The sequence below is a fragment of the Danio rerio genome, chromosome 9 (genome assembly GCF_052040795.2).
Source record: "Danio rerio strain M-AB ecotype USA chromosome 9, GRCz13ab, whole genome shotgun sequence".
NCBI lineage: Eukaryota > Metazoa > Chordata > Actinopteri > Cypriniformes > Danionidae > Danio > Danio rerio.
In genome coordinates, this window is record NC_141029.1 from 56913428 (window position 1) to 56930429 (window position 17002).

The 17002-nt window shown below is 38.3% G+C and overlaps 1 protein-coding gene and 1 long non-coding RNA gene across 6 annotated transcripts; one reads left to right on the forward strand and one right to left on the reverse strand.

The window, feature by feature from the left end:
* The first annotated feature begins 985 nt into the window (after positions 1 to 985).
* Positions 986 to 15748, forward strand: tlr8a (toll-like receptor 8a). 5 transcript variants are annotated; one of them, XR_015499927.1, is made up of 4 exons: positions 986 to 1276; positions 8513 to 11119; positions 13600 to 14649; positions 14824 to 15748. XR_015499927.1 is itself a non-coding variant. In XM_087268464.1 (3 exons), the coding sequence occupies exons 1-3, from the start codon at positions 1274 to 1276 to the stop codon at positions 14047 to 14049; spliced, it is 3060 nt and encodes a 1019-aa protein (XP_087124590.1). In that variant the 5' UTR covers positions 1010 to 1273; the 3' UTR covers positions 14050 to 15748. The 5 variants fall into 5 exon arrangements, 1 of the variants encoding a protein (XP_087124590.1); XR_015499928.1 differs by having other exon boundaries at positions 993 to 1276; positions 13600 to 14135; XR_015499926.1 differs by having other exon boundaries at positions 1020 to 1276; positions 13600 to 14670.
* Positions 5846 to 13496, reverse strand: LOC147835456 (uncharacterized). Its single transcript, XR_015500118.1, has 4 exons — positions 12928 to 13496; positions 8393 to 11695; positions 7898 to 7926; positions 5846 to 6871 (listed from the first exon to the last, which is right to left on the reverse strand). It is a non-coding gene; the product is annotated as an uncharacterized LOC147835456 (long non-coding RNA).
* Positions 15749 to 17002: the final 1254 nt, after the last annotated feature.

Consider the following 17002-nt stretch of genomic DNA (forward strand, 5'->3'; position numbering starts at 1 on the left):
TACTTTAAGCTGTGTGTTTATCTGACTATAACCAATCACCTTAAAATGATTAGCCGATCAGTATCCAACATTTAATATCACTTTAGTATAAACAGAGTCTTGTAAATATACCCTTAAAACGGCGTACAGTTGTTGCTGAGATGTTAAAATTGGCGTAAAAAAGGAAGATACCTATAGAAAAAGACAAAAAAAGGGAAGTGCTATAAATATAAAGTCTTTCGCTTTTTGACTAAGCACATCACAGTCACTTCTGAATATGGGAAACTATTCTTACCACTGAAAGAAAATCACTTCAACTTTAAAACACCACTTTGTTTTCATACATCTCACAAACAACAGTTAAAGTCAAGATTATTCACCCTCCTATGCATATTAAGTTTTCTTTTGCAAATATTTCCCAAATGATGTTCAACAAAGCAAGGAATTTTTCACAGTATTTCCTGTAATATTTTTTCTTCTGGAGAAATTCTTATTGGTTTTATTTCGGCTAGAATAAAAGCAGTTTTAAATTTTTTTAAAGCCTTTTTAAGGTCAATATTATTAGCTTAATAACTTAAGCAATATTTGTTTTGGATTGTCTACGAACCACTGTTATTCAGTGACTTGCCTAATAACCTAGTTAAGCCTTTAAATTAGTGTCTTGAAGAATGTCTAGTCAAATATTATGTGCTGTCATCATGACAAAGAGAAAATAAATCAAATATTAAAAATGAGTTATTAAAACTATTATAATTAGAAATGTGTCTTTCCGTTAAACAGAAATTGGGGAAAATATACGAGGGTTAATAATTCAGACCTCAACTGTATATGAATATCTATGCATTCTGAGTATAATCATTATGCTGAAAGGAGCAGGAATTATTAAGTGAATTAAATCTTTTACAGTTTTAATTTCTGAATCAGATCTATATATAAAAATGTGCATGTATGCAATCGAATCCCATGAAAAAAACAGGAACGGTGCATGCTGAAGTTCCTCTCTTTTGCTGGAAACCCACGAAACCCCAGCACTGAAATCCGTACATGCACCAAACAAAATCAAACCCATGACTGCCACTAAACACATTCGATTGTGGCCTTCAAGCAGAAAAATTACCCCTTTTATTAGTGATTTTAATCAGAAGTGCCAGGTGGCGACATTTAGAGAATGTAGTGCTAAAATAGTTTTGCCAGTTAAACCAAAACTTCCTGTTTCCTAAATGCGACGCCGTGTTGTTTGTCATTGTGAGCATTGCATAGATTGCAGAAGGACATAAACATAGACATCGCTACAATGGTGAGCTCATTTCTGTTCACTTCATTCCAGAATATATTTATTGTTATTGTTTATTTGTAATAGACATGCCTTTAGCTTTTAGTCTGTGATTCTGATGCACATAAAAGTATTCCATTAATTGAATATGTATAACAATTTGCAATTAGTTCATACATAAAATAATGCATTTTATTTGCAATATATTTAATACAGTACATTATATATATATATATATATATATATATATATATATATATATATATATATATATATATATATATATATATATATATATATATATTATTAATTAGATAATGTTATAAAAATAAAACAATCATGTTGATTTTGTCTGAAAAGCACAACAAATGTGCATTTTTTGTTTATTATTAAATTTGAATTACACTTTTTGCAATAGCCCAGCTTTTTTTTTTTTTTGTCTTCGTAAACTGATGCATGGACATTGCTAACATTGATGAAGTCATAATTTTGCTCTAATTGTTTATTGTGTTAAATGTTTATTTGTAATAGACACGTTTGTGGCTTTTAGTCTGATGCACACAAAAGTATTACATTGCTTTAATATCTAACACTTTGCAATTAGTTCACTGAAAAATAGTGCATTTTATTAGATTTTTTTTTCTATTTTAAATATTTCCCAAATGATGTTTAGCAGAGCAAGGACATTTTCACAGTGTGTCTGATAATATTTTTTCTTCTGGAGAAAGTCCTATCTGTTTTATTTCGGCTAGAATACAAGCAGTTTTTAATTTTTTAAACACCATTTTTAAGGACAAATTTATTAGCCCCTTTATGTTATATTTTTATTCGCTCTACAGAACAAACCATCATTACTCAGTAACTTGCCTAATTACCCTAACCTGCCTAGTTGACCTAATTAACCTAGTTAAGCATTTAAATGTCACTTTAAGCTGTATAGAAGTGTCTGGAAGAATATCTAGTCTAATATTATTTACTGTCATCATGGCAAAGAAAATAAATCAGTGATAAGAAATGAGTTATTAACACTGTTATGATTAAAAATGTGTTGAACAAATCTTTTCAAGTATGTGATGTTATTAATTCAATTAACCATAAAAAATTTTTTGTGTACATATTTTGTCTAAACACAAATGCAACACAAACGTGCATTAAGTAAAAGGTGCACGTTAAAAAAAAAAATGCTTGGTTGTTTTAACCCAATCCTTGTTCAAATATAGACTAACCTAATGTTGAGGTTTTTTTCTTTTTTGTTTTTCAATTAAACTTGAAGGACACTTTTTAACCCATGTTGCTTGTGTTTGTCAATATTTGACCCAACATTGGGTTAAGACTTTGTTAATGTTCACATCAATAAAGGTACAATAAATGTTTGGTATCACTTTAGTTTAATGGTCCCTTTTACACATTTTCTTGACATTAGGTTGCATTGCATCAACATGCCAATTAATTCTCATTATATTATAAGCAGACTGTTAGTTTGGGGTTAGTGTAAGTTGACATGTACTTGCAAAGTCTCTTATAGTCAGTTAAATGTCTGTTGAAGAAGCAGAATCAGCAGATGTTAAGCAGACAGTCTACTAATACTCAAATGAGAATTGGCATGTAGTTGCAATGCAATGTTTAGTCAACAAAATGTGCAATAGAGACCATCTAAATAAAGTCTTACCATTTTTTTTAATGTTAAGTTAACTTATTTTAGTAAGTTAATCAGGCTTCAGCTACATTTTTAAAGTTATGAATAGTTTAAATTATTATTTCAAGAGTTCCCACTTAGATATGCTTATAGCATTTAAAGCAGGATTGGCATGCTATGCTGGGAGAGAACCCAGAGCTCTGAGATATTTGAGCCCAAGGCTTTGCCTGGTTAATAAGCATATTGGGGATCCGAGATCAGGTAGGTCTCGATAGCTCCCTCTTTTAGAAAGGGGGGGAAAAGAAGGAGATGGGGTGGAAGGTGGGATTTGTCCAAACGAAGATAGAGCAGTAGGAAAAAAATGAATCATTTATTTTAAGCTAGGACTTAACACCGGACTCAAGAGTGGTGTTGTCGTGCACCTACTGAAAGGCGGTGGGGGGGTGTCGAGGGGGCACTTTTGATCATTTTGGAAGGGCACTTTCTATCCAAGAATAAAAAGGGCATGTGCACTTCACAGGTTGAGCCCTATGTGTGCACGTGCCTGCTCTGACTGGATTATTACTGATTACAGATGAGCGGCCAGTCGTGCTCAATCATATCACGTGCTCCTCTCGAAATTAATTTATAAAACTTCACTTCAGTCTGTTTTATTAAAATAATCTGGTATGACTAGAAAAGTAAAAAAAAAAAAAAAGCTTTAAAAAGGCAGCAGTTTCTTTACTGTGTGCAGATATCATTTTAAAAGTTTTGACTTGTAATTAATTAATGTTTAATTTAAGATATATTGTTTGGTTTATTATTTTTCATTGGTGTTTTTTTCTTTACTTAAATGTTTTAGTTCAGCTTACGTGATTATTTTAAGGCAGTTGGTTTCCTGATGTTTTCCTAGTAATATGCACACTAATAAGAAGTTAACTCAACTAATTATTTTAAGTCAATAATACTGAAGTTTACTTTATTAAGTTGTAAATATAAACCGTTTTAAGTTATGCTCACTTAAAAAAAAATACACAACTTTACTTAGGAATTTCAAGGCAATTGGTCTCCTTAATGTTTTTTAGAAAAAGTCAACTTCTTACATTTTACGGTGCAGAATCAGGGTTATTTTAACTAATTACTAATTTATTAAACTAATATAAGTTTATTTTAGTACACCTGTTTGAGATTTTGTCTTTGTCTTTGTAAATTGGTTGTTGACAAAAAGCAACAAAAATAAATAATTAGACGATGAGGTTAACAATTAAGAAGTAAGGCAAACAAATCAATGAAAGCAGGAATAAAGTTGGACTGATAAAATAAAAACATTATAAACATGAAATCTACAATGTGCAGTGAGGGACCACTGCAAATGTTTACAGTTCGAGGTGTGAGATTATAGCAGTCTGAATCGTGTTAATGTAGCACGTGTGAAAGAACTGTGTGTGTGTGTGTGTGTGTGTGTGTGTGTGTGTGTGTGTGTGTGTGTGTGTGTGTGTGTGTGTGTAAAGTGTAAAGTCCGTGGGCGTGAGTAAGAAACCCTAATGATTCATGGGTAATGTTGATAAGGCCAGTTGTGTGTGGAAAGAATCTGTTTTAGTGGCCTGAGGTTCTGTTCCTGATAAACTGCAGACTTCTGTCAGATACCAGCGCCTCAAAAAGCTTGTGTCAAGGGTGAGAAGAGTCAGCCACAAACTTAACAGCATACTTCAGGCTGTTGGGGTGTGAACCTGCACTGGTGTATGGTTTGTTTTTTTCTGATTACATTTCATCATTTCGGTTCAATTGGATATCAATTTTATGTTTTATATATATACAGTTGAAGTCAGAATTATTTGCCCCCTTCAAAATTTTTTCTTCTTTTTTTAAATATTCCCAAATGATGTTTAACAGAGCAAGTAAATTTATACTGTATGTCTGATAAAATTTTTTCTTCTGGAAAAAGTCTTATTTGTTTCATTTCGGCTAGAATAAAAGCAGTTTTAAATTTTTTAAACACCATTTTAGGGACACAATTGATAGCCACTTTAAGCTAATTTTTTTTTTCTCGATAGTCTACAGAACAAACCATCATTATACAATAACTTGCCTAATTACCCTAACCTGCCTAGTTAACCTAATTAACCTAGTGAAGCCTTTAAATGCCACTTTAAGCTGTAAAGAAGTGTCTTGAAAAAATATCTAGTAAAATAGATCAAATAAATCAGTTATTAGAGATGAGTTATTAAAACTAGTATGTTTAGAAATGTGTTGGAAAAATCTTCTCTCCATTAAACAGAAATTGGGGAAAAAATAAACAAACAGTCTAATAATTCAAGGGGGCTAATAATTCTGACTTCAACTGTATGTATATATATATATATATATATATATATATATATATATATATATATATATATATATATATATATATATATATATATATATATATATATATATACAATTTAGTTTTTTAATACAACTATATTAGACTGTATTTTGAATTTGTGTCTTTAATTTTACCTGTTCAAAGAAAACACTCTTTTTGAATGTATCAAACAAAACTCAAGTACATACACAGAAGACAACAGGAGCATTTATAGCAAGTAAACAAACGTAAACATTAATCCCACGTGCTTTTTGAGTGTTGTCGAGCGAGTTCTTAAACGCCCATGATTGGTTATTGGGCTCACACACTCAAAAGAAAGGGCTGTGATTGGCTGTAATGGTCAGCGCTGTTCACCGAGAAGTGACTCAGATACTGATAAATGGCCGCAGCTATCACAGTATTAACAAGTATCACTGTAGCAGCCAGGACATGAAAGGAAACGGAGAAGTCTACAACGAAAGGGAGACATATAGCTTTACAGCTTTCATTTCCCCCTGGCAGTGAAATAGGGGCTCATGGGTTCTGCTGTACTTCAGTGTCAGTGAAAGAACAGGAAACTCAAATGCAGTGAATTGTGCACAGTTTTCTGTTTTTTAGGGTTTTTTTTTTTGGTGAAAGTTCACTTTAATACACATTAATTATGATTTTAAATCTACATCTTATAATTTGTAGTTTCATTTTGACATAAATGGCTTTAAAGTAATGAACTTTATTGCACATTATTATGACATTTAAAACATTAAAGTAGACACTTACCTTTAATATGATTCTTTGTTCTTCATTCATTCATTTTCTTTTTGGCTTAGTCCCTTTATTCATCAGAGTTCGCCACAGCAAAATGAACCACCAACTTATCCAGAAAATGTTTTACACAATGGATGCCCTTCCAGCTGCAATCCAATAATGGGAAACACCCACTCATTCACACACATATACTACGGCCATTTTAGTTCATCAATTCCCCTATGGCGCATGTGTTTAGACTGTGGGGGAAACCACAGCACCTGAAGAAAACCCACATCAACATGGGGAGAGCATGCAAACTCCTCACAGAAATGCCAACTGACCCAGCTGGGGCTTGAACCAGCAACCTTCTTGCTGTGAGGCGACTGTGCTAACCACTGAGCCAAAGTGTCACCCTTCCTTGTCTTTTACTCATTTAGGATGCTATTTTTATGCTGAGGTCCTAATGAACCAAAAGTTGCTCAGTCTTTTATTTCAATCTGTTGATGTACTTTTAACTGAAACTGAATATTAAGTAGGGGGTGGGGCTTTCTTTGCGCTTCTTTACCCTATAGCAAACTAACGGTAAGACGGGCGTGGCTAAGAATATTGTAACTGAAGCAGCAAACTAATATTATCACTCATAATAGAAGAAGCCAATTTAAACACAGATGCAGATGCTCAGACTGAAGATTACCAGAACAGTTTTCTTTCAGTACACTTTAAAAAGTGATAAGTTGGCTCTGAAGAGAGTAAACTGGTTGCCTTATAATTATTAAGTTAAGAAACTATATGCATATTTCTAAAAGTTAAGTGAAGTCTAATAGCTTTTTACCATTTGGATTAACTTGTGTGGATGACCTAAAGAATAGAAATGTGCACTAGCAAAATAAACTGTCAATTTAAAGGGCACCTAGGTTACCCCTTTTTTCAGATTTAATATAAGTCTTTTGCGTCTCTAGAATGTGTATATAAAGTTTCAGATCAAAATACCCATCAGATTTTTCATTATACCTTTTACAAGATGCTGTTTTATACTGATTTTCAGCAGGGGGTGGTTTTGTCGTACTGCGCCTTAAGCTTTTTCTTTCCCGCCCACTGTTTCTACATGCCTCCTCCCTCAGCTGCGTCAGACAACAGACAGACTTAAAGGAAGAAGGTCTCACGTAGCGTTTGTGAGATACTACAGTAAGAACTAACCTTTACTAATCAGTATTGTGAAGTTGCATTGATGAGTCACACACAATATCGTTACAAAGTTAACGCGCGCACACACACACACACACACACACACACACACACACACACACACACACAAACACACACACACCGCAGATGATACACACACACACGCAGGCAGGCAGACAGACAGAGCGCGCTTAGCCTAGTTAAGGCTAACCTCAAGTGTGGATATCTGTTATGCTAATGTACAAAATAAACCTGATTTAACTTCCACAAACCGGGATCGAAGCGTCTTCTTTTATAATTGTTCTGACACGCGGCTGTGCTGATGAAGTAAAACTGAAGTAAAACGCTGAAATTAATTACACACATACTCTGTTTTAAAACACTTTAAACATGTGAAACTTACTCTTAATCACATTTGATGATGATTGCTGATCCTAGCGAACAGAACAGAGCTTTTATTCCCGGTTGCTTTGCGTATGTCTGTCTGGTCTTGTTGACATATACACGTGACATGTTAATGCGCGCAGCTGTCAATCAATTCGGTGGGCGAGGGGATCGCACACCTACGTAATGGTGCGATCGATTTGAAAACAGCTCCAATTGGCCGACCCTTTTTTTTGTAGTTAAATTGAAAAAAAAGGACTGGGTGTGTTCATATCACCCCAGTATGACGGTCTATACACTATACCAACACACAGATCTGTCCAAACAGCTTGAAAAGTAGATTTTTTACCATAGGTGGCCTTTAAACTTTACACAGACTTTAGTGTGTATTTTAGTCTAGGTCAGGGGTTCCCAAACTTTTCAGCCCACGACCCCTTAAAATAACAATGCCAGTGACTCGCGACCCCCAATATCCTCTGAGGTGGTTATAAATACAGAAACCTTGCATGCAATGACGCAGACACACTAATTAAATTTGTGTCAGTGCTTTAAATGTGCCAGAAAGTATAACCTGATGTTATAAAATCAAAATGCATCTGACGCTATTGCTGCCTTTAATATAATGTAATTACCCCAGGGGTTGCAATCCAATAGAACTAGTAACTATAAGCTACTATAGTAACTATATAGTATATAGTAACTATAAACAACTATTTTTATTTTCAGTATAGTTATGGATAAAATATGTTAATTCTTATGGTTTAATAAAAATAAATAGATTTTTGGAAATCACCAGGCGACCCCCCTTCATTGCCCCGTGAACCCTCGGGGGGTCCCGACCCCCACTTTGAAAACCACTGGCCTAGGTAACAAAATAATTAAAACGATATAGCTTTAGTTATCCATAATAGCCACAATTGTCATGCATTTCTAATGTTTTGTCATACTGCTGTTGTTTAACAGTTGTTTCCTATTCCCTCAGGTGAAGAATCTGGACATCTGCCTTATTTTGATCCTGAAGCTCACACTAGCCCTGAGTGAGTTGAACGTGAGGACCCTAAAGACTCAACCCTGCGATATACATGAAAACGTAACCGCAGAGACGGTCGTGGTCAACTGTCAAGGACGTAAACTTAAAGTTTTGCCACAATTTCTAGCAAACACAACCTACATTGACCTCTCAGAAAACTACATCAGGAATCTTACTCTTCAATCTTTCCATGGCTTGGAGAATCTGACCTTATTAAATCTGAAATGGTTGAATCAAAACAGAGAGGTTGTTATTGCCAAAGGAGTGTTTTCGAATTTGACCAAACTACAAGTACTGGACCTCAATGGGATCAAGTTAAAGTACATCCCAAAAGACATTCCCAAAAATCTAAAAGAGCTCGGTCTAGAGGAGAATAAGATCACCTGGATAAACTTGACAACCTTTGAGCATGTCAAAAATCTTTCATTCCTTTACCTTTCAAAGAATTGCTACTATTGGAATCCTTGCTCAAGACGTTACCGCATAGAAAAAGGAAGCCTCTCTTATTTGGTCAACCTGAAACGCCTTACTTTGTCCTTCAACAACCTAACTCAAGTCCCCATAGGATTGCCAGTCTCCTTAGAGAGACTTGAGCTCGGATCAAACAGTTTAACATACATCGGAGAGCATGATTTCCGAGGCCTCTGCAATCTGACAGTTCTCAAAATCCAAGGAAACTGCCCGCGCTGTCATACTGCACCGTATCCATGCATTCCTTGTAAAAATACATCAATTGAGATTCATCCCCAAGCTTTTTCTGACCTCAAAAATCTCCATATTCTGCATCTCGCTGGGAATTCAATCAAGTCCATCAATCCTGCTTGGTTTGCCAACCTTTCTAATCTTCAGCAGCTCTTTCTCTCTTTTAATTTATTGTTCAGCGCTATTACTGATCCAGCTGATACAGTTTTCTTGGGAAATCTACCATTGTTGACCAAACTTGATCTATCATACAATTTTGCATTAAAAACATACCCTTTAACCGTAGTCCTTTCACCAGGATTTGCGAATTTAACCTCACTCAAGACGTTGCACCTTCGAGGTTTGGTTTTCAGGGAAATCCAAAAAGACACATTCAAGTCTCTATTTGACCTACAACATCTGAATGTATTGGATGTAGGAATAAACTTCATTGTACGTGCCACGTCATATATATTTCAACACGTGAGAGTACTCTATCTTGCAGAAAACAGACTGTACCCAGTGACTGTAAATGGGGAGTTGAGTAAAGCCACTGGTGCTGGTTCAAACCATAGATCAATAATGCCCTTGATGTCAGAACCTTTATATCCTTTTGATGCTCCAAAAAATCTCGTAAAGTTAGAATGCTACAACACCGGCCGTGTGCTGGATCTCAGTCGAAATAACCTGTTTTTAATTTCTCCTGAACAATTTGACACATACGGGAACATCTCCTGCCTCAACCTCTCCAGGAATGGCTTTTCCACGGCTCCCAATGGATCTGAATTTACATCCCTTCCCAATCTCAAATATCTGGATTTATCCTTCAACAAAGTCGATCTTGCCTATGATAACGCCTTCCGAGAGCTACAGAGTCTTGAAGTGCTCGATATCAGTTACAATTCGCATTATTTCACTGTGGCCGGTGTAACCCACAACATGATGTTTCTTCAATATCTGCCCTCACTGAAGGTGTTGAACATGAGCTTTAATAGCATCAACACGTTAACAACCAAAACCATGTCAAGCAAGTCTCTTCGAGAACTGCAATTTCGGGGCAATAAGCTCGGAAGGATGTGGAGGGACAAAGACAATACCTATGTGAAGATTTTTAAAAACTTCACCAACCTCACCCACCTTGACATATCCAACAACAGCATTGGGAAAATTCCCTATACAGTTTATACGCAACTTCCCATTACTATTCAACGCTTGCAAATGAGCCACAATCAACTTGCAAACATTAACTGGACAATGTTGAGGCGTTTCCAGAATCTCAGAGAACTCATTTTACATGACAACAACATTATTGAAATCGCTAGCAATTTGTCAGTCGATGTTCCCTCCTTAGAGTTGCTCAATCTCCAGCGTAATCGAATCTCCAAGCTTGCCATTGGATTTCTGCAGGGGGTGGTGAACCTTAAGGAACTTGATCTCAGTTATAATTATCTTATAACTGTTAACCAGTCTACATTTCCAACTGAGAGTGATCTGAAGATGCTATGGCTTCACGGAAACCCATTCCACTGCACGTGCAACCTGCTTGAATTTGTTCTGTGGATTCTGGATACTAATGTAAAGATCCCTCGGTTGGTGACCGGTGTGACTTGTACCATGCCGGAGGAAAGGAAAGGTCTGGCTGTGATTAAGTTTGACATTCAAGAATGCATTGATGATCAGCTAGCCTTTGTGGCGTACTTCATTTCCGCTGCGTGCATCATATGCACTACTTTCGCAGCCATCACTATGCACTTGTTCTACTGGGACGTCTCCTACTTATACTACTATCTGAAAGCCAGATTCACTGGATATCAGCAGTTGAGCTCAGAAAGTTGCATCTATGACGCCTTCATCACCTACGATACCAAGGACCCGCAGGTCAAGTCACATTTATTTTTGTAGAATGAATTTTTTTTTCAAAGTGGTAATAAACAAGACAATAGCAGAATTGAATATGCGCTGATATCAGATTTGTGGCAACTTAAAAATATGCTGTAAAGCAGCGTGTGAGAAAATATTCATGTTAAAATACATGTCATACCAAATGGGAATTTAAAGTTTAAAGTTAAGACTTAAGTTAAGACCGCTTCTAATGTTATCACTCGATTGAATGGGCATTATCCAGGGGCGGACTGGCAGACCATAGGGGACATTTCCCGGAGACCTGACGGTCATCTCGTTAACTTCTGGTCACAGCCCTACAATATGTGATCTATAGCTGATTAAACATGTAGATGGATGATAACAGCCTTCTGAGCCTACCAGTAGGCGCAGAAGGCCCCTAATGGTCCATATCTATGAATTGATAACCACTGATAACGCCCATTCAATAGAGTGATAATCAAATCGGCTGAAAAAGTTGGACAATGGAATTGAAACGCCTGGTTTTAGACCACAATAATTTATTAGTATGGTGTAGGGACTTCTTTTTTGGCCAACACAGCATCACTTGTTCTGGGGAATGACAGATATACAGTTGAAACCAGAAGTTTACATACACTCTATAGAAAGGCACATAACCATTTTAAAAAAGTCAGATGTTAATGGGACTAAACTTTTTCTCTTTTAGGTAAGTGAGGATGATCACGTGTGTTTCTGTTCTGCTTAATAGCAGAATAATGAGAGAGAGATTTGTTGAGAAATTGTTATAACTTTTCTTGAAAGTCAAGTTTACACACAATAAGATTATTCTGCCTCTGGAAAAGCTCAGATGATGATGTCAAGGTTTTGGAAGTCTCTGATTGGCTAATTGACAACATTTGAGTTAATGTGAGGCACAACTGTAGAATAGTATTGAAGGAAAAGCTCAAACACACTGCTTCCTTGTGTGACTACATGGGAAAATCAACAAGCCAGAATCAACAACAAAGCCAGATTACAATTTAGTAAATTAAACTAGGGAAAAGACTAATGTTTGGAGACATGTCCTGTGCTCTGATGGAGCTAAGATTGAACTGTTTGGCCATAATGAGCAGTGTTACATTTGGAGGACAAAGGGGAAAGCTTACAAGCCTAGCAACACCATCCCAACTGTGAAGTATGGTGGCGGCAGCATCATGTTGTGGGCTATTTTGCTGCAGGAGGGACTGGTCCACTTCACAGCATAGATGGCATCATGAGGAAAGAACATTATGTAGAAATACTGAAGCAAGACATCAGCCAGGAAATTAAAAATTGGCCACACATGGGTCTTCCAAACAGACCATGACCCTCAGCATACTGCCAAATTATTTCAAATGTGCTTTAAGAACAACAGATTGAATGTTTTGGAGTGGCCATCACAAAGCCCTGAGCTCAATCCTGTAGAAAATTTGTAGGCAGAGTTGAAAATGCTTGTGCGAGCAAGACAGCCAACAAATCTGACTCAGTTACACCAATTCTGTCAAGAGGAATGGGCCAAAATTCCTGCAAACTATTGTGAGAAGCTTGTGGAAGGAGACCCAAAACACTTGACTAAAGATATACAGTTTAAAAGCAAAGCTAAAAATACCAAGGAAATGTGTATAAACTTTTGACTGTCTAGAAATTAATAACAAACTCAAAAATCTCTCATTATTCTGGAATTTAGCTAATGTAAATCATTAAGGTAATCCTAACGGACCTAAAATAGTAAACATTTAGTATGATTTACCATCAGACATATTTTAAAAAATGGTTATGTCCCTTTTTTTAGAGTGTATGTAAACTTCTGGTTTCAATTGTAAGTCCTGCACAGCGGCCAAAGAGATTTTGATCCATTCTTCTGTCAGAATAGTGTTTAGGTCACTACGTGATGCTCCTGACTCCCTCCTTTCCTTTGAACCTTTCCTGACTTGCTCTAAAACACCCTAAAGTGGCTCCATAATATTTAGATCTGGTGACAGTGTAGGCCATGAGAGATGTTCAACTTCACTTTCATGTTCAACAAATCACTCTGTCACCAGTCTTGCTGTTGGGGCCTAATAATATTGACCTTAAATGGGTTTAAAAGACTAAGGCTCAATCCCAATTCTATTTTTGAACCCCTTCCCCTTGGCCCTTAAAACTGAGTGTAAAGAGAAAGGGCTTCAAAATTTACCCCTAAAAAAAATGGGACACCACTAGTGCACCGTTGTAGCTGGTGTATTCTGGAAAATTTTTCTACACCTTGGTTTCGAGTGTGATCCTAAAGAATCTCAGTTTGAAGGGGTAACTAGCCCTTCCTCTTAGACCTACGCCTTCTAAGCTAAAGAGAATTGGGACAGGGTGGAATTGGGATTGGGTTGAAATAAAACCGAAATAAAACAAATGAAAAAGAAAAAGTATTATGGTAAATACTGTGGAAATATACTGTGAAAGCAAATAAATTTTGACTTTCAGTGTTCATGTGTGTGTTGCAGGTGTCAGACTGGGTGCTGAACCACCTGCGTGTGCAGCTGGAGGAGCGAAGCGAACTCTTCCTCCCGATCTGCCTGGAGGAGCGAGACTGGATCCCTGGCTCCCCGGTGTTAGACAGCCTGACCCAGAGCATCCAGAACAGCCGAAAAACGGTCTTCGTGCTGACCGAGGGCTACGTGAACAGCGGCTCCTTCAAGCTGGCGGTGTTTCTGGCCCATCAGCGGCTCCTGGAGGAGAATGAGGACGTGATTGTTCTGCTGTTGTTGGAGCCGGTGCTGCAATACTCTCATTTTGTCCGTCTGCGGAGGCGGTTGTGCGCTCGCAGCATCCTGGAGTGGCCACACTCATCCTCCGCCGAGGCCTGGTTCTGGCAGTCACTCAGAAACGCCATACGAGTCGACAACCAGGCCCTGTACAGCGAGCTCTACAGCAGATACTTTACCACTAAGTAGACCAGGAACAAACCACTGTGTGACTTATACATTGGAGGGTTTCTGTGGGATGTTAAATTAATGTCGTACTTTTCCAAAACAAAATTGTAGGCCTTAAAAAGCCTAAGAGCTGGTTTATATTTGCAAATGGTCCGGCACAGCCCATGCTAACATGCACCTCTTAAAAAATGTAACCACACATCGCAACACTCAAGCTCTGTAATTGGTTGGTTTGGTAGTGGTGACTTGGGGCTGGGGCGAGAGCATGTCTCTTGAAGAGAGTGGCTGATGATCTTGCGTCCTTGTGTTCTCATGTAACCTCATCATCAACCGCTTCAAAGTTCAGTTCCAAACCTCAAGACCGCAAGAAAGGAGAATAGGTGAATGGTCCCGCATGTGTTCTTGATATCGAGGACGCATGGATGCAGACTTGAGTGCAAAACTCGCTTGAGATGTCATCGCGGCTGAATAAAGGAGGTGGGAAGCGCAGCATTTTGAGAAGTTTACTCATAAACTGATTTCGTGAGGAGCATGTGCTTATGATTGACAGCAGCTGGACCTGCATTAGCTAATGCATGATCCACCAATCAGACGATTCCTAAATCACTATAAATAACCCGAGTATTTTACCTAAACCCAGGGGTCAGCAATCTCGGTCCTGGAGGGCCGGTGTCCCTGCAGGGTTTAGCTTCAACTCACCTTAACACACCTGCCTGGATGTTTCAAGTATACCTAGTAAGATCTTAATTAGCTTGTTCAGGTGTGTTTGATTAGGGTTGGAGCTAAAATCTGCAGGACACCGGCCCTCCAGGAACAAGTTTGGTGACAAACTGCCTTAGTCAATTTCGTCTTGAAGAATCCTCCCTTCCACCCCTACTCCCCCCTTTATCTTGTCAGAGGCTCAATGGTTAGCATCATTGCCTCACAACAAGAATGTCACTGGCTCAGATCTCTTCCTGGCCAAGTCGGCATTTCTGTGTAGAGTTTGCATGTTCTCGCCGTGTTCATACCTGCCAACACGTTTTTGCTAGGAGTCTCCCGTATTTCAGACCCATCTCCCGTATTGATCTGTCTCCCGGAAAACTCCCGGAATTCCACCCCCCACCACCAAAGCCAACCCCCCTGTTCACTTCAGCTTTTTGGTTCAGTTCCCATGCGCACCTAACCAAACACGCAACCATCTTTACAACCGATCCCCGCTTTTCACTTCGTGCACACCCGCGGATAAAATCTCCAGGATTTTATGATCCGAATGTTGCCAGGTATGCCTGTGTTTCCGCTGGTTTCCCCCGCCCTTCCGGTTTCCTCCCACAGACCAAAAACAGGTAACATAAGTAAATTGAATAAGCCAAATAGACATCATAGACAAGCGCTTAATTCAGCATACTCTCCATAGCTCATAATCTACATTCACCATTATCAAGCAGGGGAGTTCCCGAGACTCAAACTTCCCTCTCGCCCAGCAACAGGAGGGAGCCTCGGGCTCGAGGATCTCATGAGCTCAGGGCTCTCTATCGGGAAATAATAAGGGTGTTTATTTGCTGAAATTCGTATTAAAATCTGTTTCATTTGTATTGTGCATCATATATTCGTAATGTCTTTATGCCTAGCATATCTCATGAATAGGGGAAAACAATACATTGTTGTATGAATGCTGTAATGTTTAAATAATTTTCCAATAAAAACGTGTGAAGGTCATGTGACCATCAGGAAAAACGCATCTCATTTCTCACATGACGCGTTTTCTGTTCTCTCGGTCTCTTGAGTTTGTTCTTTCGAGGTGACCTGACAAGACTGGTCTCCACAAGAACACAAGTCCATTCACAGCGTTCTTGGAATTGAGAAACAGCCAGCATTTCATACAGGGGTGTCCAAAGTCAGTCCTGGGGGGCCAGTGTCCTGAAGAGTTTACCTCCAACCCTAATTAAACACACTAGAACCAGCTAAACAAGCTCTTAGGCTCCGGTCACACTGGACTTTTCTCCTCATAGACTTCCATTTATACGCACGTGACAGACGGGAAACACAAGCTGTGTGACAGGTTTCGCAGTTCGCTGCATTGCAATGATCAAGCTTGGTATACTCAGACCTGTGAAAGCATGACCTCTCTGGACAGAAATTTGAAATATAGACCAATTGCTTGCTTTTTTAAATGTCTAATCACATTGATTAATCCTGCCTCATTTCACAGCCGCCGTACAACAGAATTTCACATGCTCAAACTCTAGTGTGACCGCAGCATTACTAGATATGCTAGAAACTTCCTGGCTGGTATAAAACAAGTAAGGGTGCATTCACACCTAAACTTTTGTTTCGGAACCTGTCTCGTTTGCCCAGTTCGCGTGATTTGTTTGCCATATGTGAATCCAGCAATCGCGCTCGGATCCACGGCAAAACAATCGGTCCAAGACTGTGTGAATGAGGTGGTCTCGGCTCGATTGAAATGAACTCTGGAACAGATCTATTGTAGTGAAAAAGCGATACGATCCGAGTATATGTAATAGGCATACGGCTATATGAAGAGAGAATTATGAGTAGGGCGGGAGGTCATTCCAGACATCCCAAGTCTCCCGGAAGACCGGGAGGGAAACACACGATTGCCGGGAGATTATCATTTGTTTGCGGGTATCCGGGATTTTCTGTGCATTTCCGGGAGTCTCCCAGATACCCGCAAACAAGTGATAATATCCAGGTGATCGCACGTTTTCGTTTCGGTCTTCAAATACATCCCGCACCCTTCACACACCTCCACACCGCATCCCTCCTTGCTTTTTAGACACGTCACGCACACCCTGTCAAACCACCACCCTCCTTGAGACCGTAACGGGACTTTACTCACACGTGACTTGTGTTTGGTCCGTTTAGAAATTTTGCCGTGTGAAAGCGAACAGCACCAAGAACAAAAAGCAACAATGTTACGATTTTAATCCCTGTTTTGGTACAAATGAATTGATTTACAGGTGTAAAAGCACCC

What these genes read in the sequence shown, in the direction of transcription:
- tlr8a (XM_087268464.1), top strand. An exon ending in ACGATACCAAGGACCCGCAG is followed by an intron (nt 11,120 to 13,599) that starts GTCAAGTCACAT and finishes TGTGTGTTGCAG; the next exon opens with GTGTCAGACTGGGTGCTGAA.